At 42.2% G+C, this 23,873-nt stretch overlaps 1 protein-coding gene across 1 annotated transcript in view; it reads right to left on the reverse strand.

Annotated features, from left to right (window-relative positions):
- LOC103275850 (paraspeckle component 1) overlaps positions 1-23,873 on the reverse strand; it is a 78,489-nt gene that overhangs the window by 29,085 nt on the left and 25,531 nt on the right. Inside the window, exons 5-6 of the mRNA XM_021706564.1 lie at positions 11,892-11,976; positions 534-639 (exon numbers count right to left, since the gene is read on the reverse strand). Coding sequence (XP_021562239.1) covers positions 534-639; positions 11,892-11,976 — 191 coding nt within the window. The remainder of the gene's footprint in view (positions 1-533; positions 640-11,891; positions 11,977-23,873) is intronic.

Consider the following 23,873-nt stretch of genomic DNA (forward strand, 5'->3'; position numbering starts at 1 on the left):
AAGATATGATAAAGGTATTTAAAAGAAGTCTTCATTTTTTAGAGATACATACTGAAATAATTATTAATAAAATTAGATAAAGTCGAGTGGGTATTTCATACAGAGTACCTGGGAAATGAAGTGGATATACTTAGAGATGAAAAGATCAACCATGTGATTATAACTGTTAGGACTGAAGAATAAGCACATACCCGTCTCCTCCGGTATGTCTGAAATCTTCCAAAATAAAGATGTTTTTAGTATCAGGAGATGGTAAAAATCAGCCAAGTGAAGATGGCATGTATAACAAGATTTCTACTTTAAAAGATCAATTAAAATAATGGAAAAAATGTAACATCCACTTCACAAAACATAAATATTATCTTCAGAAACTAGTTGTGCTTTACTACCTGTAAAAGGTTAGAAAATCACTAGTTTAACAACCATAGTAAGATTAGAAAACAGATGACTTTATAAGCCAAAACCTGAAGCAACTGCAGCTACGCCATGGAGGCGACAGTAAGGACAATGCAGTTAACACATCCTGCACTTACACTCTCCATATAGTTTGGTTTAAAGCCCTCCTGCTGTCGCCTCAGCTCTTCCTGCTCTCTGTGTCGGATCATTTCCTCCTCACGACGCCGATGTTCCTCTTCATGTCTGAAAAGGGTTTAAATAAAAATTTAGAACTATGACATGTGAGCCACAAATGGATATTTTATTTCATGTAAAACAAAACTGTTTATACAAATTACATTATGCCAAAGTTGTGATGAATGATTTACCTTCCTTCTATTTTGCTCCAAGACTTTAATAAACCAAGTAAACAAAAGAAATAAAGTAACTTAGGTCAACCAAAGCAAAACAAAAAATCAAAGTAACAACATACAACTAGAAGAATTATTTACTTATATTCCAAAAACTGTGAGTGCAAAAAAGCACAAATATATACTTTCTTACTGTAAAAAGAGAAAAGTCTGGGATCTATCACTGGCATACCAGAGTTCTTAAGGTATTCAAAACCTATCCAGAGAGGAGACACCTCAAAGGATCACACTTCTTAGACACAGACCCTGCTATTTTCAGAAGAAAGCCTTATCAACTCCTGTCTCCCCCATTTTCATCAACACACTAAGAAAATCCCCCAAAGCAGGCTGGGTGTGAAGGCTGACACCTGTCATCCCAGAACTTTGGGAGGTGAAGGTGAGAGGATTGCCTGAGCCCAGGGGTTTGAGACCAGCTTGGGCAACCTGGTAAGACCTCGTCTACAATAAATCAAAATCTTAGCTGGGTGTGGTGGAGCACACCTATAGCTCTAGCTACTTGCAAGGCTGAGGCGAAAGAATCGCCTGAGCCCAGATCGAGGCTGTGGTGGCCGTTAGCATGCCACTGCACTCCAGCCTGGGCAACAGTGTGACACACACACACACACACACACACACACACACAGAGTAAAACCTCTAAAGCAGGTGTCAGCCCACAACCTATTTTAAGAAACAAAATTTTACAGGAGAATCACTTACTTTCCTATCTATGGCTACTGTGGGACTAGAGCAGTTGAGCAGTATAGACAGGGACTATATAACCTGTAAAGGCTGAAATAGTTACCATCTAGTCCTTTTCCAGGAAAGGTTTGATGACCTCTGCCCTAGAGGGTTATTCAACAAGCATCACTACATGTACATGGCAGGATTACTATTAAATCAGTAATTAAGTTATAATTAAGAGGGAAAACATACATTAATACTGAAATAACAGACTCACATTATACTGGCATTTAAATCACTATAGACCGGTTCGGTGGCTCAGCCTGTAATCTCAGCACTTTGGGAGGCCGAGGCAAGTGGATTGCCAGAGCCCACGGTTCGAGACCCACCCAGGCAACTTGGCAAGACCTCGTCTCTACAATAAATAAATAAATAAATTAGCTGGGCATGGTAGCGAGTGAATTGCCAGAGCCCACGCATTCGAGACCCACCCGGGCTACTTGGCAAGACCTTGTCTCTACAATAAATAAATAGATAAATAAGCCGGGCATGGTAGCACGGCCTGTAGTTCCAGCTGAGGCGGAAGGGTCACCGGAGCCCCGCAGGTTGAGACTGCAATGGCCGGGAACGTGCCACTGCACTCCAGTCTGGGCGACAGAGTGAGACTCCAACTCAAAATAAATAAACAAATAAATAAATCACTATAAATTCAAATATATACAGGTTGAGTATCCCTAACCCAAAAATTTCAAATGAGAAACACTCCAAAATCTGAAACTTTTTGATCACCAACATGACACTTAAGAACATTCACCAGAGCCAGAGCATTTCAATATCAGATTAGGGATGTTCAACTGATAAGTATAATATAAATATTTCAAAAATTGAAAAAAATCTAAAACCCATCTGGTCCCAAGCATTTGGATAAGGAATTCTTAAACTGTATGCCCTCCACTTAAGAAACTGTGGGAGTCAGCTTATATAACAAAGGCTCTAGAAAACCAATGCCCACGTTGGGTTTCATTTTCCAAGCTGCTCTTATAAGTACTTTTCTACATTCAGAAATCAGTGTAATTCTAATATTTCAAGATACTTTTGTTGCTGTTTGTTGGACAATATTCACTCCACATAGGAATTCACTAACTAAAAAATATTGTGATCTCTCCCACTGCTAGAGAAAAATTCACTGTTAGGACTTCATGTCAGACACATGAAGTAAAGAGACAATAACGCCATGGATTCCAGGCAAAATCTGGATTTGCTGAAGACTATTATCTAACACTCCAAAATATGAATCTATTCTATTCCTAAAAAGATCGTCAATTAAATTGGTTAATCCATTTCCTGGACATAAATACATTTCATAAATTCTACTGTTAAGAAAGTACTTTCAGGCTGGACACGGTAGCTCTTGTCTATAATTCCAGGACTTTGGGAGGCTGAGGTGGGAGGACTACGTGAAGCAAGAGTTCAAGACCAGCCTGGGCAACACAGTACAACCTCATCGCTACCCAAAAAAAAAAAAAAACCAAAAAAACTAGCCAGGCATGCACCTGTAGTTGCAGCTACTTGGGAAGCTGAGGAGGCGGGATCGATTGAGCCCAGGAGGTAAAGGCTGCAGATTGCAACAGAGAAGGCTGGCAACAGAGACTCTGACACTGCTGAAAATGTACACTAAGAACATGTAAACGTTCCCTTATTAAAAGACTCTAAGGACACTGGTTACTTGGACATACCTCTCCCTCTCAGAAACAACACTCTAAGACCAAATGTATCAAAATTCAGTTTTTCTGATTTTTTAAAAAGTCAATATACGAATGCTACCTACTTTCCTAGTAGAATCTACAGTCGCACCTCATAATCAGACTAAGATGAATATTCATGTTCTTTGGAAATAATAAAAGGTTTTACAAGACCACAACATAAGTTCAGGTCAAGCCATCAAATTTACTCACGTCAAACCCTGCCACTCACTAGAAGATACGTGAAAAAACTTTGTGTCAAAGTTCTTCGGTCTTCAGAATTGCTAAGAGTATTATGAACACAATGGAACTTATTGGAGGCCAACTTTCAACATGTAATTTTAAATATGAAACCCATTTCTAGTAAACAGAAATAGCTGCAAAAGTGTGCAAAGACATATATATACACACAGATGTACACTGCAGCATTATCTGTAAAAGCAGAAGGGTGAAGACACACCAAACGTGATAAATTGAGGCCATGAAGGTCCCCAATGCTGGGGACATACCTGTTACAACGAGGGTGATTTTCATCTACTGGAATAAAACAACGTCTATGGGGTCAGAAAATAGGAAAGAAAAAGAATAGTATTTCTACTACTGCATCTAAGAATCGTTTGTCTGAGCATAGAAGAGGGTATAAAAAACCTTATACCACACTGGAAATTGCAGAGGATCAGGGGCATCACCCTTGTGATTACACCACAATGACAATTCCATAATCTAAATGGACTTAGCAGCATACAGAAACTTCCCTGTCGTCCATATATGTATGCTTTCAATTATTTCTACTCCAAAAGGTGCTTTAATATCACTTGTATGATTAAATGAAGTATGTCAAGTCAAGGATTACTTCCTAGATTATATTCACAAATGGAACTAATAAGTATGGGGTTATGAAAAGTTTCAAGATCCCTCAAGTTATACTTAATTGAAAACTGGTGAAATTTCAAGTTCATAATTTATTTTGAAGCCCACTAATTACTTCAATGTCTCAAATATTTTTGCAGGAATTTGGAAACCAGGGAGGCCCTAAGCACTGAGTACGATGCTGTCTAGATAAGCGCTCCCTGCCACTCTTACTTGGCACTCCTCCCCACATCCATCACAAAATCCAGGACACCACAAGGGATTTACAATAATTTGCTGAATGACTTGAGAAAGGAAATGAACGCGTGGATGGACAAGTATGTTATGAGGGTGAGAAAAGAAGGAATAAAGGGATAAGTGGATGAATAAAACAAAGGAACAACTATTAAGTGGTAAAGTCACAGGTTGAACTTGTCCTGTTCTTCCTTTTCATCTGTTGCATTAAAAGGAAAGGCAGGGACTTTCCAAATAAATTTTAAATTTTATCTCAAAATAAACTTTCCAAAGTCAATTTTCTCTCTCTCTCAACTTAGGGTAAAACAAAAGGACAGAGATGGCCGGGTTTGGTGGCTCAGCCTGTAATCCCAGCGTTTTGGGAGACCGAGGTGAGTGGACTGCCAGAGCCCGCGGGTTCGAGACCCGCCTGGGTAACTTGCCGAGACCTCATCTCTATAATAAATAAAAAAAATTAGCTGGGCATGGTGGTGCATGCTTGTAATTCCAGCTACTTGGAATGCTGAGGCAGAAGGATCACTGGAGCCCAGCAGGTCGAGGCTGTAGTGGCCAGGAGCGGCCAAATGTACTCCAGTCTGGGAGATAGAGTGAGACTCCAACTCAAAAAAAAAAAGGCAGAGTCCAGAACTAAATCTGTCCTACATGACAGCAGCCTCAGCCAGGTAAACCTTTTCAGTTTGACTAAGACAATTTTCTTCAGCTGCTCTGTTTTGCAAGTGAGGTATACATTTGACAACTCCTGGTATAAAATAAGTTCCTAGACACAATTATATTTTTCCTTTATTTGTTTTTTGCTTGAGTTGGAATCTGAGATTATAGATGCACGCCCCCTACACCCGGGTAACTTTTTGATTTTATGTACAGAAGAGGTTTTGCTAAATTGCCCAGGCTAGTCTCAAACTCCTGGGCTCAAGCAAGCCTCCCACCTTAACCTCCCAAAGTGCTGGGATTACTAGAGGCATGAGTCACAGTGCCCAGCCTCCATTCCTTCATACATGCCGCAAGACACTCAATCTTGCCGGATGCAGTGGCTCACGGCACTGTGAGAGGCTGAGGTGAGAGCAATGCCTGAGCCACGGGGTTCGAGACAAACCTAGGCAACATGGTGAGACCTTGTCTCTACAATAAATCAAAAAATTAGCCAGGCATGGTGGTGCACACCTATAATTCCAGCTACTTGAAGACTAAGGCAGAAGGACTGCCTGAGCCCAGCAAGTCAAGGTTGCGGTGGCCTTGAGCATGCCACTGCAATCCAGCCTGCGCGATACAGTGAGACTACAACTTAAAAAATAAAAATTAAAACATGTTTAAACACACTACTCAATCTTAACACAAGTTGTTCACATTTCTTCTATCAAGATTCTTTACAGTTAATTTCAAAGACATTCCCCAGTCACCAGGCAATATGATGTAAGTAGATTTATCACTATCTGAATTTGCTGGAATTTAACCAAACATAAAGGTACCCATCAAATTACCACCTGCTTATTTTTACTATTAGTATTCAGTTATTTTCATTTTAAATCGAATCTGATGCCCTTGCATATTAAGATTACATAATAATCCCAGGCAGGGTGGCGCATGCTTATAATCCCAGCACTTTGAGTGGCTGAGGTGAGAGGATAGCCTGAGCCTAAGGGTTCGAGACCAGCCTGGGCAACTTGCCGAGATCTCATCTCTACAATAAAGAAAAACTTAGCTAGGCATGGTGACACATGCCTGTAGTTCCAGAAACTTGGAAGACCGAGGTGAAGGATCTCCTGAACCTAGCAGATGGAGGCTACAGTGGTCATGAGCGTGCCACTGCACTCCAGCATGGGCGACAGAGTAACAGTCTGACTCAAAAAAAAAAAAAATTGCATAATGAAAAAAAACCATACAATAAAAATTACCATGTGCTCTGAATACTTATTGTATCAAACATCCAATATCTCAACCTATGAGTAGATCAGTAAACTATCAGAAATTCTCACGAGGATATCATACTACTGCAGTGCACACTGCTTTTACATAACCTGATTCTAACAAATGTCTCCCTCACGCCTATATTACCATATGTCCCATAGAGGCAGAGCTTATGTCCTTTATCTCCAATGCCTAGAGTACTGTTTTTCTTTCTTTTTTAAAAAATTTTTTTAGACTTACAGAAAACTTGCATAAATAGTAAAGAGTTCTTATATACCTCATCCAGCTCTCCCAATATTAACATCCTACATAACCATGGTACAAATATGAAAACAGGAACACTGATACAGTATTATAATTAACTACAGACTTTATTAAAATTTCAATCTCACTACTAATGTGTTTCTTCTATTCCAGGACCTTACCCAGAATCCCACATTGCATTTTATTTATTTATTTATTATTTATTTATTTTTTGAGTTGGCGTCTCACTCTGTCGCCCAGACTGGAGTGCAGCAGGCTCCTGGCCACCACAGCCTTGCCTGCTGGGCTCCGGCGATCCTTCCACCTCAGCCTTCCAAGTAGCCGGAATTACAGGCGCGCGCTACCATGCCCGGCTGATTTTTTAATTTATTGTAGAGATGAGGTCTCGCTGCCCAGGCGGTTCTTGAACTCACGGGCTCAGGCAATCCACTCACCTCAGCCTCCCAAAGGCGCGGGATTACAGGCTGAGCCACCGAGCCTGGCTTGCATTTAATTTATATGTCTCTTTAGACACCTCCAGTCTCCAACAGTCTCATGAACCTGGTACTTTCAAAGAGAACTATTTTGTAGAATGTCCATGTATTGGGGTCTGTCTGTTTTCCCATGACTGCAATTAGGTTATGCACATTTACAAGAACACCACAAAAAAAATGAGAAATCCTACTCGGTGAATCATATCAAGGGGCTCCCAATGTCAAACATCTTATTTCCAGCGATATAAAATGCAACAGCTGGTTACAGTGGTGCCTGCTGAGTTTCTCCAGACATAGTGGCGCACACCTATAATTCCAGCTACATGGAAGGCTGAGGTGGAAGTATTGCCTAAGCCCAGCAGGTCAAAGCTGCAGTGGTGTGAGCGTGCCACTGCACTCCAGCCTGGGCAACAGAGTGAAACTCCGACTTAATAAAAAATGAAAACCAAAAAAATGTATTTTTTTCCATTTGTACTTAATACAAACATAGGACTACAGAAATCCTGCTTTTCAAGTTTTTGCTCACCAACTTTGGCATTCACTGATTAACTTTATCTGCAAAAAATTACTGCTACAGTGTCTATTGACTGTTATTTTCCATCTCCCTCATTCTTTTTGCATCTGTTAATTGGAATTCAGCTGTCTTTTGTCCTGTATTCATTTATTTACTTATATTAGGATAAACTCAGGAAAATTAATTTTATTCTCTGGTAAAAAATGTAATATTATCATTTTTCATTTTATTGCTGAAATTGGTCCAACTTATTTATTTATTTATTTATCTGAGTCAGAGTCTCACTCCATCATCCAGACTGCAATGTAGTGGCACACTCACAGCCACGCCAGCATCGACCTGCTGGGCTCTGGCGATCCTTCCACCTTAGCCTTCCAAGTAGCCAGAATCACAGGTGCACACTACCACGCCCAGCTAAAATTTTTGATTTATTGTAGAGATAAGGTCTCGCCAAGTTGCCCAGGTTGGTCTCGAACCCATGAGCTCAGGCAATCCACTCACCTCGGCTTCCCAAAGTACTGGGATTACAGGTGGAGTCACCGAGCCCAGCCATGTGCCCAGCCTTTTTTGAGTACTTCTGTAATCTCTGGAACAAGATATTCCAGTCTCATCTTGAATTTTCAGTTCTAGAATCAAACATTTCTTAAAAAAATGCCTGGTCTTTTGCTAGAAATGGTGCTTAAAAATAAAGATCTGGGCACTAGATGTGCTCTTAGGACCTCTCAATTGACAGAGCTATAAAACACATTTATACATTTGTACATTTATATGTACATCTCTGAACATATACATAAACACACATCTGTATTTCTGCACTTATCTGTCAATATCAAATACTACTGACTTCATACTTATAACTGACTCCAATCTAACACCACAGGACTCTTTTTGACTTCAGCCTTTCATTTTTCTTCAAAACTGAGAAACCTGGGCCTCATTACCTGTAGTATACAGTCATACCTTAGTTATCTGTAACAGACTGAGCTCAGAATCTCTCTTGGTAGGTACCAAAATCCAGATATTCAAGTCCCTGATATAAAATGGTGTTGTATTTGCATATAACTTACGTACATCCTACCATACATTTTAAGTCATCTCTAGATTACTTGTAACAACTAACACAAGGTAAAGGCTATGTAAATACTTATTATTTAGGAAATAATGACAAAAAAATTGACAATTGTGTCAATACTGACAAAATTTTTTTTGAGTATTTTTGATCCATTATCGGCTGAGTCTATGGATGCAAAATTTAGGCATACAGAGGGCTGACTGCATGTACTAAACCTTCATGTAAAAAATATTCAAATAAAGTAGTTTCAGAAGTGCCAATCCATATCCCTAACCAGATTACAGAATTTATATATGGCTCTTCTCATCACTAGTCCGATGATATTCAGGCAAGATGCTATTTTCCAAAGTTATCTGGGTTCCTTATAGTTTGGCCCCATCCCTTTCAGTGCGATTGTGTTATTCATTTGTTATATTTTGGTATCCTATTTTGGGCTCTCCCCCATATTGTTTGGTTTTAATTATTTCTTTTTTAGGGGTAAACAAAAGATAGGTAATATATGAAAAAACATAAGCATCACATTGTTTTTTTTTCATGAGTTTTTGAGTCAGGATCTCACTCTGTTGCCCAGGCTGGCGTGTACTGACATGATCACAACTCACTGCAGACTTGAATTCCTGGGCTCAAGCAATCCTTAAGCCTCAGTGTCTCAGGTAGCTGTAACTACGGTGCAGGACCCATCACACACAACTAATTTGTTAAATTTTTATACAGGCAAGTTTAGCTATGTGGTCTAGGCGGATCTTGAACTCCAGGGCTAAAGGTATCCTCTCACCTTGGCCTCCCAGAGTGCTGGGATTACAGGCGTGAGCTACTGTGCCCAATCTCATGTCTAAATATAGCAGGAAAAAGCTATATTCCAGTAAGGTTTTATGCTAGGGGTGGGGCAGTTTCCGTTTCTTTGTAAAAGCAGAATAGATTTGAAAACGTTTACATGTAAGTAAGGAAACAAGTTGAAAAAGGTCCCTAAGGAAGGCAGTTCCTGTTGAGAGTTACATAAAATAGTGGTTGTAACACGTCTGGATGTATCAGAATCACCTAGAAGATTCCAGTAGCAATGTGTAGTATGACATTCGCTCAACCATACTTCTACCATTTTCTTTGACTGTCCTGCCTGTTGAATGGTGACATGAGCATTCATTTGATTAACACCATCTTTTGAACAAATGTCATAGTACACATTGCTACCGTAATTTAATTCAACTTTGAAAAGAAATACCTATATAACATCTCTTAAAATGTGTATACACTTTTTGGCACCCACTATATATTGATAAAATCAGCTGCAAGAATAAAGTTGGAAAAAAATGTATCAAAATACACTAAATACCAAACACCTATCTGCAAACTGTGAAGCTTCAGACAAGTGCATGGTTATTCACTCTCTCCTTAACTTTCAGTTTCCCATGAGCACCTTATTTCTTACCACAAGCACTTACTATTTTTAAAACAAATATTATTTTTTTCTTTTTTTGAGTGGAGTCTCACTCTGTTGCCCAGGCTAGAGTGCACTGGCACCATCACGGACACCACAGCCTTGACTTGTTGGGCTGAGGCACTCCTTCCAAGTAGCTGGAACTACAGGCGTGTGCCACTGCGCCTGGCTACTTTTTTTGGTTTATTGTAGAGACGGGGTTTCGCCAACTTGCCTAGGCTCAGGCAATTCTCTCGCCTCCGTCTCCCAAAGTGCTGGGATTACAGGCGTGAGCTTCCGCACCCAGTTACAAATATTATTATTATTATTATTAGATTTGGAATCTCACTCTGTCACCCAGACTGGAGTGCAGTGACACGCTCATGGCCACCACAGCCTCGACCTGCTGGGCTCCAGCAATCCTTCCGCCTCAGCCTTCCAAGTAGCCAGAACTACAGGCACACACCACCACGTTCAGCTAATTTTTGGTTTATTGTAGAGATAAGGTCTTGCCAAGCTGCCCAGGCAGGTCTCAAAGCCGCGGGGGTCAGGCAATCCACTCACCTTGGCCTCCCAAAGCGCTGGGATTACAGGCTGAGCCACCAAGCTTGGTTACAAATATTATTTTCAAAAACAAAATTTCTAAGTTTGCTTTACCTATCACAGCTTTGTACATAACATTTCCTAATACTATTATTTTTGAAATTTTGAAAACTAATGTTTACCCATTATGTTTTACAATTCGATATTGCAGGAGGCTTGGGCGCAGTGCCTCATGTCTATAATCCCAGCACTTTGGGAAGCTGAGGTGATAGGACTGCCTGAATTCACGGGTTCGAGACCAGCCTGGACAACTTGGCAAGACCTCATCTCTATCATAAATTTAAAAATTAGCAGGGTGTGGTGGTACATGCCTGTAGTTCCAGCTACTTGGAAGGCTGAGGCAAAAGGATTGTCTGAGTCCACTAGGCTGAAGCTGCAGTGGCCATGAGTGTGCCACTGCACTCTAGCCTGGGCGACAAAGTGAGACTCCAAATCAAAATAAATACTGCAGGAACAAGGTGCATTGTCAATTTTTGTTAAGATATCATGGATTAACCACTTTCCCAAACTTCCTTATATATACACACCTAGAAAATTTTAAGTTGGTCATCATGATTGTCTACTATGCACTGAGACTTTTCATATCCATAATGCTTTTTATTTTGTTTGAGTCAGAGTTCACTCTTTTGCCCACGCTGGAGTGCAGTGGCATGGTCAAGACCACCACAGCCTCAACCTATAGGGCTCCAGCGATCCTTCTGTCTCAGCCTTCTAAGTAGCTGCAATTACAGGCCTGCATCACCATACACAGTTGATTTTTCTTGATTTATTGTAGAGTTGAGGTATCGTCAAGTTTCCCAGGCTGCTCTTGAACCACTGGGCTCAGGCTATCCTCTCACCTCAGCCTCCCAAAGTGTTGTGATTACAAGCATGAGCCACTACGCCCGGCCATAACCCTTGTAACCATGGAGAACGCCTACAGAAATCATTTTTAAACAAATCGTCAGAAACATAAAGATGCATAAAGACATTCACAGTACCACTACACACCTGTTAATTTAAAAATCAAGAGCAATTCAAATATATCCATCTCTGGAAAAATAGTCTAGTAAATCACAGCACATTCTTACACTAAATTACATGCAATAATGCATAAACTCCGAATTTTAACTTCAAACTGAGTGTAATCAAAGCACCGGGAACCAGCTAAAACTTACTGAGAAGAGCAAAGAATTAAGTTATATTGTGGAGTAAGTTCCTCTTTGTGGTCAGTTTTATTACTTCTGTGATTTTCAAGTTGTACTACTTGTTTGAGACAGGTATGGTGGGTCTTATCAATAATACATGAAGGGAAAAGCACATTTTATGCTGGTGGTATGATGATGTTCTTTTACCTCAGCTGTATTTGCTTCCGCTTCTGCAGCTCCTGATTTCTAAGTTCCTCCAAGCGTCTGAGTTCTTCTTGCCGCCTCATTAGATCTATAAAATGTTGATTGCACGTTAATTTTTTAGCTTCTCCTTCTATATTTTATAACAATAAGCACAGAGATTCTTTATCACTCACAATATATTTGTATAATAATTTTGTAATAAAAGATTATAAGCTGCATAATTAAGCCAATAATTATTACCTTTTCAGGGCATGATATTTATAAGGAGTAATAAATTCATCTTTATGTAAAAAAAATTTTTTTTTTCTTTTTTTGAGTCAGAGTGTTACTCTGTTGCCTAGGCTGGAATATGGTGGCACACTGCTCACGGCCACTGCAGCCTCAACCGGCTGGGCTCAGGTGATCCTACTGCCTCACCCTTCCAAATAGCTGGAACTACAGGCATGCGCCACCATGTCCAGGTAATTTTTTGATTTATTGTAGAGACAAGGTCTCACCACATTGCCCAGGCTGGTCTCAAAGCCATGGGCTCAGGCAATCATCATGCCTCAGTCTCCCAAAGTGTTGGGATTATAGGTGTGAGCCACCATGCCCAGCTATAAAATTTTTTAAATGGATTATAATTGTGGTAGTTTATCTGCTTGTTTTTGTTTTTTCTGTAGAGGTAAAATCTCACTATGTTGCTAATGACAAAGGGCAGTGGCACGACCATAGCTCACTGCAGCCTCGAACTTCTGGGCTTCAAGAGATCCTCCTACCTCAGCCTCTCAAGTAGCTGAGACTACAAGCACGCACCACCATATCCAGCTAATTTTTTTCTACTTTTGTAGAGATAGGGTCTTGCTATATTGCCCAGGTTGGTCTTAAACATCTGGGCGCAAGATCCTACCACCTTGGCCTCCACAAATGCATGACATCCAGCCTAAATGGATTATAACTATTTTAACTTAAGCGCTGACACCAGGTACACTATAATTCTCCCTCTGGGAGAACAAAGGAGGATTGCTTGAGGCCACGAGTCCCAGAACAGGTGGTTGAATAGCACAGTGAGATGCCCACCTCCACAAATCAAAAAATTAGCCAGATGTGGTAGCGCATACCTGTAATCCCAACTACTCAGGAGACTGAGGCAGATCTTCCTAGGCCAGGAATTGAAGACTGTAGTGGGTTATGATTGCACCACTGCACTCCTATCTGGGTGAAAGACCAAGACCATACATCAAAAAAAAAAAGAGAGAAAGGCTAAGTAAGGCGGCTCACGCCTATAATCGGAGACCCAGGTGAAAGGACTGTCTGGTTCTTTCAGGTTTCTCACAGGTTCGAGACCACCCTGGGCAACTTGGTGGGACCTCATTCCTACAATAAATCAAAAAACATTATCTGGTCATGATGGCACATGAGGGCAGTTCCAGCTGTTTAGAAGGCTGAGGCGGAAGGGTCGTCTGAGCCCAAGCAGGACAAGGCTGCGGTGGCCCTGAGCGTACAACAGTGCCCCAGCCTAGGCTTCAGAGTGAGACTCCAGCTCAAAAAAAAAAAAAAGAGAGAGAGAGAGCATGCAAGCGCACACACGGCAGCAAGTGAGTGCTGGCATACAACAAACAGAATAAATGATAACTGTATTAACTCATTTTCAGTGACAACTTCAAGCAAATTGTCTTTTTTTTCCAGCAGCAAATGCAAAGCCCACAAAGATGCTGAAAGAGTGACCAGCAGAAAGCATATAAGAATCAGACCAGACAGGGCTCAGTGGATCAGCCTGTAATCTCAATACTTTGGGAGGTTGACTCGAGAGGATTGCTTGAGCCTGCGGGTTTGAGACCAGCCCAGATAACTTGGTGAGACCTCATCTCTACAATAAACAAAACAAAAAAAGTAGCCAGGCATGGTAGCGCGTGCCTGTAGTTCCGGCTACTTGAAAGGCTGAGGTGGAAGGATTACTGGAGCCCAGCAGGTTGATGCTGGGGTGGCCATGAGCATGCCACTGCACTCTAGCCTGGGTGACGGAGTGAGACTACAACTCAAAAAAAAAAGAATTAGGCCAAACAGGAAGGAGACGGGACACTGCATAAAACCCAAAGACCATCTCTTCCAATGCGATTAGCATAAAATGCTTCCTTCAATAACTCAACATCTTATAAGACAATGAATTTCTCAAAAAGGAAAACAAGGCTGAATACTGATGTAAACAAGACTGTTTTCAACCACACAAAACCATTCCTATTACCAATCCCTACCATATCAAGAAGGGGGGAGGGCTTTAGAGTAAGATAAAACAATGAAAAGTATATTTGTATTCTACATCTAAGAAGCAGGATCGAAACTTTCCATACTAAAAATCTTTGTGGCATTAAAAAAAATGTATGTTTACATGCATATAATTTTAGATGTTAAATTATTGTGAATGTCACAATTACTAGTTTTTATTTTCCAGTTCTCGTTTTATCTGAAATTTCTAAAATGAACGTAATTTATCTCAATTGAATGTCTCTTAATAAATTCTAAACTCGAGAGCTGACTTACATAATACTACAGTTAAAGTTCATCTAAGGTACCAATAACCCCACCATCGTAACCCTACAAGGTAAATATTAGTCTCCCAATTTTACAGATTAAGAACAAATTAAATTATATGACAATTATGCCAAAAGGAGAATGATTCAGGTAGATTGTAAAATTGCCTCAGCCATTCAGGTAATACTTGATTCACCTGGGACACATGGCAAAACCTCTCCTTATTCCAAAACTCTCTCTAAAATATATCCCAAACCTGAGTTGATCGAACTCACTTGGGAAACTTTAAAAATATGCATACTGGGACTTTGCTCAGAAAAGTATATGAGTCAGGGCTCATGTGATTCTGATTATATCCCTGCAAAAACACTTCACTATCTTGATTTTCAGCCTTTATACTACTAGTTCTCAACCTTAAAATCATTTAAAAACCTTTTAACCTCAGACCAATTATACCAAAACCACTTGAAATGTGGCCCATGCAGCATATTTATTTTTGAATCCCAATGCAGTGTGCAACCAATATTGACAACCACACAAATATCATGTCATTTTGAAGAAACCAAAATATAAATGCTTCAATAAATCAAAGTACAGAAAGCAGCCAACTATCATTCGTAATTTAAGAAAAGTCAATCTAGTATATCCTTAACAATGGTATCCATACGGTGTATTGTAGGTTTGGTGCTCTTAAATCAGGGACTACTTGCCACAAATAATAAATAATAAATGGAAAAGTGCACATTACATTTCTTCCCATGAAAAGGAATAAGAACATAAACTTTTGTTTTCTGGCAGCTACACCTTCCACTTTTATTTTATTTTATTTTTTGATTTGGAGTCTCACTCTGTCGCCCAGACTGGAGTGCAGTGGCCGCTCCCAGCCACCGCAGCCTCGACTGCTGGGCTCCGGTGATTCTTCTGCCTCAGCCTTCCGAGTAGCCGGAATTACAGGTGCATGCTACCACGCCTGGCTGATTTTTGATTTATTGTAGAGATGAGGTCTCGCCAAGTTCCCCAGGCGGGTCTCGAACCCGCGGGTTCAGGCAATCCACTCACCTATAAGCCTCCCAAGGTGCGGGATTACAGGTTGAGCCACCGAGCCCAGCTACATCTTCCACTTTTAAGCTGTGCCATTTGAGAAACCTATTTTAACCACTTTGATTTTATTTTCTCGATAGTAATATTTGCTAATTAACTCAAAGGTTCTAATAATCTGTAAGATAAATAGTTACCTGATACCTAGAGAACTACAAACGTAAGTTTAAAATAAAACATGACACATACTATATATATATATATATTTCTTTTTTTTTTTTTAGTAGGAGTCTCACTCTGTCGCCTAGCCTTGACCTGCTGGGCTCCGGCGATCATTCTGCCTCAGCCTTCCGAGTAGCCGGAATTACAGGCATACGCTACCACACCCGGTTGGTTTTTTGATTTATTGTAGAGATGAAGTTTTGCCAAGTTGCCCAGGCGGGTCTTGAACCCGCAGCCTCAGGCAATTCACTCACCTTGGCCTCCCAAAGCATGGGATTACAGGTTGAGCCACCGAGCCCAGCTATATATTTTTAAAAGTTATTAATAGAAAATGGTTCCTGAAATCACACTAAAATGTATACATGTGTACACTGCCATAATATATCTTTCAGGTACAAAAGAAAAAATATATATCTAGACATAGTTTTACCCTTTGATCCAATAAGTCATACTCAGAAATTTTCTTAAGAAAATGAAACATGCCAGGTGTGGTGGCTCAAGCCTGTACTCCCAGCCCTTTGGAAGGCTGAGGTGAGGGGACTGCTTGAGCCCATGGGTTCGAGAACAGCCTGTGAAACTTAGCGAGACCTCGCCTCTACAATAAATCAATAAAAAAATTAGGCAGGTGTGGTAACACACACTTGTAGTTCCAGTTACCTGAAAGGCTGAGGCAGAAGGATTGCCTGAGCCCAGCAGGTCGACACTGCGGTGGCCATGAATGTGGCACTGCACTCCAGCCTAGGTGATGGAGACTCCGACTCAAAAAACACACAAAAAAGGGAAATTAAACAAGATAAGCATAGTGGCTCACGCCTGTAATCCTATCACTTTGGGAGACCAAGGCAAAGGGATTGCTTGAGCCCAGGAGTTTGAGACCAGACCAGGCAACATAGAGAGACCTCATCTCCACAAAAAAGAAAAAAAATCAAAATTAGCCAGGTGTGGTGGCATGCATCTGTAGTACCAGCTACCTGGGAAGTTGAGACAGGAGGATTACTTGAGGCCAGGAGTCTGAGGCTACAGTGAGCCATAATCATATCACTGCACTCCAGCCTGAGTGAGAGTGAGATGCTGACTCCAAAAATAAAGAGTTGGTTCGAGACCCGCCTGGGTAGCGAGACCTCATCTCTACAATAAATCAAAAAAATCAGCTGGGCGTGGTGGCGCATGCCTGTAATTCCGGCTACTCGGAAGGCTGAGGTGGAAGGATCGCCGGAGCCCAGCAGGCCGAGGCTGCGGTGGCCGGGAGCGGCCACTGCACTCCAGTCTGGGCGACAGAGTGAGACTCCAACTCAAAAAAAAAAAAAAAAAAAAAAAAAAAATAAAGAGTCAATAGACATAAAGACATCATCTGCAGCACTATTTATCACTAGACCAAACAGAACAAACAACATTTTAAAAGCCTGCTCCTCCACCCTTTTTAAAAAATAAAGTGTCTCTCTCTGTTGCCCAGGCTGGAGTACAGCAGTGCCAACATAGACGACTGTACCCTGCAACTGCTGGGCTCAAGCAATCTTCCCACCTCAGTCCGCAGAATAGCGCTAAAGCATGCCACCATACTTGGCTAACTTTTCCCCCCTATTTCTTATAGAGACCCAGGCTGGTTTGAAACTCGTGACCTCAAGCAATCCTCCCGCATAGGCCTCCCAAAGTACTGGGATTAGAAGTGTGAGTCATGGCTCTGTCTCAGAATGCTTTCCTCACAAATTTAATGATAAAAGAACAGAAAGCTATGATATAATTTCAATAAATCATAAATACAAATATAAAGCAAAAGGGAATATAAACAAATATAAAATCTGATTTGCTAGACTATGAAAAAGTGTTTTCTCAATTTAATAAAATATGTCATGAAAACTATACATTCTGACCTAACAAGTCTACTTTGTAGAAATATAAAATCTGAACCTGCAGATTGAAAGGGCATATCTAGTCTCAAGGAAAAGTTGAAATACTAGGTACACAACAAGACATCTTAAAGTATGATAAAATGTCAGGCTTTAGACTCTCCCACAGAAACATTTAATGCCAGAAGACAATAAAATATGATATCAATTACTTAACAAAGAAGGAAAAAAGATCCATGAATTTTATTGTATTTATTTATTTTTTAGTTAATCCCACTCCATCGCCCAGGCTGGAGGGAAGGGGCAGGCTCACGGCCACCCCAGTGTGGCTCAGGCAATCCTTACCCATCAGCCTTCCCAGTACCTTGAACTATTGGTGCGCGCTACCGCGCCTGGCTAATTTTTTTATTTTATCGTAGAGATGAGATCTCGCCACGTTGCCTAGGCTATTCTTGAACCCATGAGCTCGGGTAAACACCTCACCTCAACTTCCCAAAGTGATGGGATTACAGCACTTTGTGTGAGCATCATGCCCAGCCATTTAACAGTCTTTTCTGAACGAACAGGTGGAAATAATTACTGAGTCTCTTATACTCTTTACTTACTTTATTAGAAGACTCTTAATTGTCCTTTATTATTTCTGTGGCTCTAGCATCTTTTTGCTTTACCTTTTTTATATCATGCAAGCCCCTGTTAAAAATACAAGGATCAGCCTGGGTGTTGTGGCTCAAGCATGTAATTCCAGCACTTTGGGAGGCTGAGACAAGAGGATTGTATAAGTCCACGGGTTCGAGACCAGGCTGGGCAACATAGTAAGACTTCATCTCTACAATAAATCAAAAATTAGCGGGACATGGTAGCATGCACCCGTAGTTCCAGCTACTTGAAAGGCTAAAGAAGGATCACCTGAACCTACCAGGTCAAGTCTGCAGTAGCCATGAGAATGCCACTGCACTCCAGCCTAATCTACAGAGACTCTGACTCAAAAAAAAAAAAAAAGGGGAGGAGGATGAACTAGACTAATTACAGCCACTTAATAGAATTATCATACAGCCATTAAAAAGACAGAGAGGTACATATTAGATGTGTAGAAAGCAAAAGAGGTACAGAAAAAAAGCAAACAGCTTTTGGGAACATTTACTTACATATACAAGTATTTCTTCATTAAGGGTACAAAAGAAACTGTTAAAGTATCGAAGAGTGATTCCCGCAAAGAAGTAGACGCTGGGAATAAGGAACACTTTCTGCACTGGTAAAGTTTTCTTTTTTTTTTTTGAGTTGGAGTCTCACTCTGTCGCCCAGACAGGAATGCAGTGGCCGCTCCCGGCCACCGCAGCCTCGACCTGCTGGGCTCCAGCGATCCTTCCACCTAGGCCTTCCAAGTCGCCGGAATTACAGGCATGCGCTACCATGCACGGCTAATTTTTTGATTTATTGTAGAGATGAGGTCTCACTGCCCAGGTGGGTTTTGAACCCATGGGCTCAGGTAATCCACTCACCTCAGCCTCCCAAAGGTGCGGGATTACAGGCTGAGCCACCAAGCCCAGCTGAGCTTTCTATTTCCACAATATGTGTTTCAGTGGAACTAAGGTTATCTAAAGGCCCTCCTAAACCTGAATACTGCCTTAGAAATGCTGGAAGAGGCCAAGCGTGGTGGCTTAAACTGTAATCCCACCATTTTGGTAGGCCGAGACGAAGGTACTGCCTGAGACTAGGGGTTCGAGACCAGCCTGGGCAAATTGGCAAGACCTCGTCTCTAAAATAAAAAAAATAATTAAAAATAAATAAAAGGTTGAGCGTGGTGGCTGAAGTCTGCAATCCCAGCACTTTGGGAGGCCGAAGCAAGAAGATTGAACCCCTGAGCGCAGAGGTTCAAGACCAGCCCGGGCAACTTGGTGAGATCTTGTCTCTACAATACATTGAAAAAATTAGCAAGGCGCAGTAGCATGCAATTGTAGTTCTGGTCACTTGGAAGGTTGACATGGAAGGATTGCTGAAGCCCAGCAGGTCGATGCTGGAGTAGCCCTGAGTGTGCCACTGCACTCTAGCCTGGGCGAAAGAGTGAGACTCCAACTCCAAAAATAAATAATAAGTAATAAATAAAAATTAGCCGGATGTGGTAGATCATGCCTGTGGTTCCAGCTACTTGGAAGGCTGAAGTGGAAGGATCTTCTGAGCCCAGCAGGTTGAAGCTGCAGTGGCCATGAGTGCACTCCAGCCTGGGCGACAGAGTGAGACTCTGAATCAAAAAAAAAGAAGTACAAAATTGTAGAAAAGGCAGAAAAAGTTGTAAAATTTAAAAAATATTTCAACACAACTGAAATTTACCAGCTGCAGACTTTTGCTGAAATAAGTATAACATGTACCTCAGAAGTGAACCCAAATGCAAGGAGTAGGATGCATAAACAACAAAATTAAAGCTCATGAGAAATAACTGCAAACTTACTCTATTTTAAATGTCAAAATACCTTCAGAAGTGAGTCAAAAATCTGTAAGAGCTCACAAGAAAAATCTACGGTCTAAGGAATGTTTTCTGTCATCAAAATATCCTCAGACATTGTCTCGTATAACTAACACTCAAGATATACTAAGTTAACAAATGTTATCTGTCAGCAGGAACATCAGAGCTCTTTAGTACAGATGCTTTCACTTCTTTTTTTTTTTTTTTTTTGAGTCGGAGTCTCTGTCGCCCAGTCTGCAGTGCAGTGGCACATTCACGACCACTGGAGCCCTGACCTGCTGGGCTCAGGCGATCCTTCTGCCTTGGCCTTACAAGTAGCTAGAAGTACAGACATGCGTCACCACTCCTGGCTAATTTTTTTAATTTTTAAAGAGTGGAGGTCTCGCCAACTTGTCTAGGCTGGTCGTCAACCCGTGGACTCAGGCTGAACTCAGTAAGTCAAGGTTACGATGGCAATGAGCATGCCACTGCACTTCAGCCTGGGTGGCGGAGTGCGACGCCAACTCAAAAAAAATAATAGGCCGGGCTCGGTGGCTCAGCCTGTAATTCCAGCACTTTGGGAGGCCGAAGCAAGTGGATTGCCTGAGCCCGTGGGTTCGAGACCCACCCGGGCAACTTGACGAGACCTTGTCTCTACAATAAATCAAAAACTAGCCCGGTGTGGTAGTGCGCGCATGTAGATCCGGCTACTTGGAAGGCTGAGGCAGAAGGATCGCCAGAGCCCAGCAGGTCGAGGATGCAGTGGCTGGGAGCGGCCACTGCACTCCAGTCTAGGCGACAGAGTGAGACTCCAACTCAAATAATAATAATAATAATAATAATTCCTCTCGGTGGTTCAGTCTGTAATCCCAACACTTTGGGAGGCCGAGGCGAGTGGATTGCCTGAGTTCATGGGTTTGAGACCTGCCTGGGCAACTTGGCAAGACCTCATCTCTACAATAAATAAAATATTAATCAGGTGTGGTAGCGTGCACCTGTAGTTCCAGCCACTTGGAAGGCTGAGGCGGAAGGATCGCCGGAGCCCAGCAGGTCGAGGCTGCGGTGGCCGGGAGCGGCCACTGCACTCCAGTCTGGGTGACAGAGTGAGACTCCAACTCAAAAGTAATAATAATAGGCCGGGCTCGGTGGCTCAGCCTGTAATTCCAGCACTTTGGGAGGCCGAAGCAAGTGGATTGCCTGAGCCCGTGGGTTCGAGACCCACCCGGGCAACTTGACGAGACCTTGTCTCTACAATAAATCAAAAACTAGCCCGGTGTGGTAGTGCGCGCATGTAGATCCGGCTACTTGGAAGGCTGAGGCAGAAGGATCGCCAGAGCCCAGCAGGTCGAGGATGCAGTGGCTGGGAGCGGCCACTGCACTCCAGTCTAGGCGACAGAGTGAGACTCCAACTCAAATAATAATAATAATAATAATAATTCCTCTCGGTGGTTCAGTCTGTAATCCCAACACTTTGGGAGGCCGAGGCGAGTGGATTGCCTGAGTTCATGGGTTTGAGACCTGCCTGGGCAACTTGGCAAGACCTCATCTCTACAATAAATAAAATATTAATCAGGTGTGGTAGCGTGCACCTGTAGTTCCAGCCACTTGGAAGGCTGAGGCGGAAGGATCGCCGGAGCCCAGCAGGTCGAGGCTGCGGTGGCCGGGAGCGGCCACTGCACTCCAGTCTGGGTGACAGAGTGAGACTCCAACTCAAAAGTAATAATAATAGGCCGGGCTCGGTGGCTCAGCCTGTAATTCCAGCACTTTGGGAGGCCGAAGCAAGTGGATTGCCTGAGCCCGTGGGTTCGAGACCCACCCGGGCAACTTGACGAGACCTTGTCTCTACAATAAATCAAAAACTAGCCCGGTGTGGTAGTGCGCGCATGTAGATCCGGCTACTTGGAAGGCTGAGGCAGAAGGATCGCCAGAGCCCAGCAGGTCGAGGATGCAGTGGCTGGGAGCGGCCACTGCACTCCAGTCTAGGCGACAGAGTGAGACTCCAACTCAAATAATAATAATAATAATAATAATAATAATTCCTACTACTTGCTGAGCTAGAGAGATGGTTTTGTTTTGATTTTTAGAGACAGTTCTTGCTCTGAAACCCTGGCTGGAATGTAATGGTACAATCATGGCTCACTGCAACCCCAACTTCCAGGGCTCAAGTGATCTACCTCACCCTCCCAGGTAGCTGAAACCACAGAAATGTACCACCACACCTGGCTAATCTTTTGAGATGGGGTCTTGCTATGTCGTCCAAGCTGGCTGCGAACTCCTAGGTGCAAGCAATCCTCCTGCCTCAGCCTCCAACATCTGCCTATTTTAACATATGTGGTTTCAAAACAATTACTGTCTCTCTTTTTTTGAGTCAGAGTCTCATTCTGTCACCCAGGCTGAAGTGCAGTGGCATGCTCACGGCCACCACAACCTCCTCCTGCTGGGCTCAGATGATCCTTCCAAGTAGCTGGAACCACAGACGTACACCACCAAGCCTGGCTAATTTTTGATTTATCGTAGAGATGATATCTCATCAAGTTGTCCAGATTGGTCTCAAACCCACAGGTTCAGGCAATCCTCTCAACTCCATCTCCCAAAGTGCTCGGATTATAGGTATGACCAACCACACGCAGCCTACAATTACTGTCTTGACCAAAACAGTGGAATAAACATTTCTTGAATAATAGCTTGCTAAATAAAATACACAGAAAAAAACTCTATACCTTATCTAAATGAAAATGAGAATTTACCAAAAGAATTTATACACTAGTGACGAAATTTTTACCTTCAAAAAAACACCTTCGCCGAGCTCAGTGGCTCAAGCCTACAACCCCAGCACTGTTTGAGGCTGAGGTAAGAGGCCTGCCTGAGCCCACGGATTCGAGACCAGCCTGGGAAATCTGGCAAGACCTCATCTCTACAATAAATAAAAAAATTAGTTACACATGGTAGTGTGCGCCTGTAGTTCCAGCTACTTGTAGGCTGAGGCGAAAGGATGACCTGAGCCTAGCATGTCAAGGATACAGTGGCCGTGAACATGCCACTGCACTCTAGTCTGAACAACAGAAGTGAGACACCGTCTCAAAAAAAAAAAAAAGAAATATAAAAAAAAAATTTAAATATAGGTCAGGCTCGGTGGCTTAGTCTGTAATCCCAATACTTTGGGAGGCCTACGCAAGTGAACTGCCTGAGCCCACGGGTTCGAGACCAGCCGGGCAATTTGACGAGACCTCGTCTCTACAATAAATTAAAAAAAAAAAAAACAGCCGAGTATGGTGGAACATGCCTGTAGTTCCAGTTACTTGGAAGGCTAAGTCAGAAGGATCACCTGACCCCAGCAGGTCGAGGCTGTGGTGGCCATGAGCGTGCCACTGCACTCCAGCCTGGGTGACAGGGTATGACTCCAACTCAAAAAAACAAAAAATTAAAAAGTAAAAATGTCTAGTAGAGAGAACAATACAGAGAAGGCCAACATTAGATAACATAAAGTCCAGGAAGGAAGCTACTGCAGAAACCTAGGCAGGCATTGGTGATGCCTCCATATCTGGGGACAGCCAAAAGACTAGAGATAAACATTTACTGAAATGCCAAATTTTTAAAAAGCAGAAAGCAATCAGATGCTTATCTTAAGAAAATATTGCCTGAGCCCGCAGGTTCAAGACTACCTGGGCAACATAATGAGACCTCGTCTCTACAAAAAAATTAAAAAATTAGCCGGGTGTGGTGGTGCGCGCCTATAGTTCCAGCTACTCGGAAGGCTGAGGTGGAAGGATCGCCTGAGCCCAGCAGGTCGAGGCTGTGGTGGCCAGGAGCGTGCCACTGTACTCCAACCTGGGTAATAGAGTGAGATTCCAACTCAAAAAAAAGAAAGAGCCGGGCTCGGTGGCTCACCTGTAATCCCGCGCCTTTGGGAGGCTGAGGTGAGTGGAT

This window comes from Carlito syrichta, unplaced genomic scaffold (assembly GCF_000164805.1).
Source record: "Carlito syrichta isolate Samal-C Ts95f unplaced genomic scaffold, Tarsius_syrichta-2.0.1 Scaffold315800, whole genome shotgun sequence".
NCBI classification, from domain to species: Eukaryota; Metazoa; Chordata; class Mammalia; order Primates; family Tarsiidae; genus Carlito; species Carlito syrichta.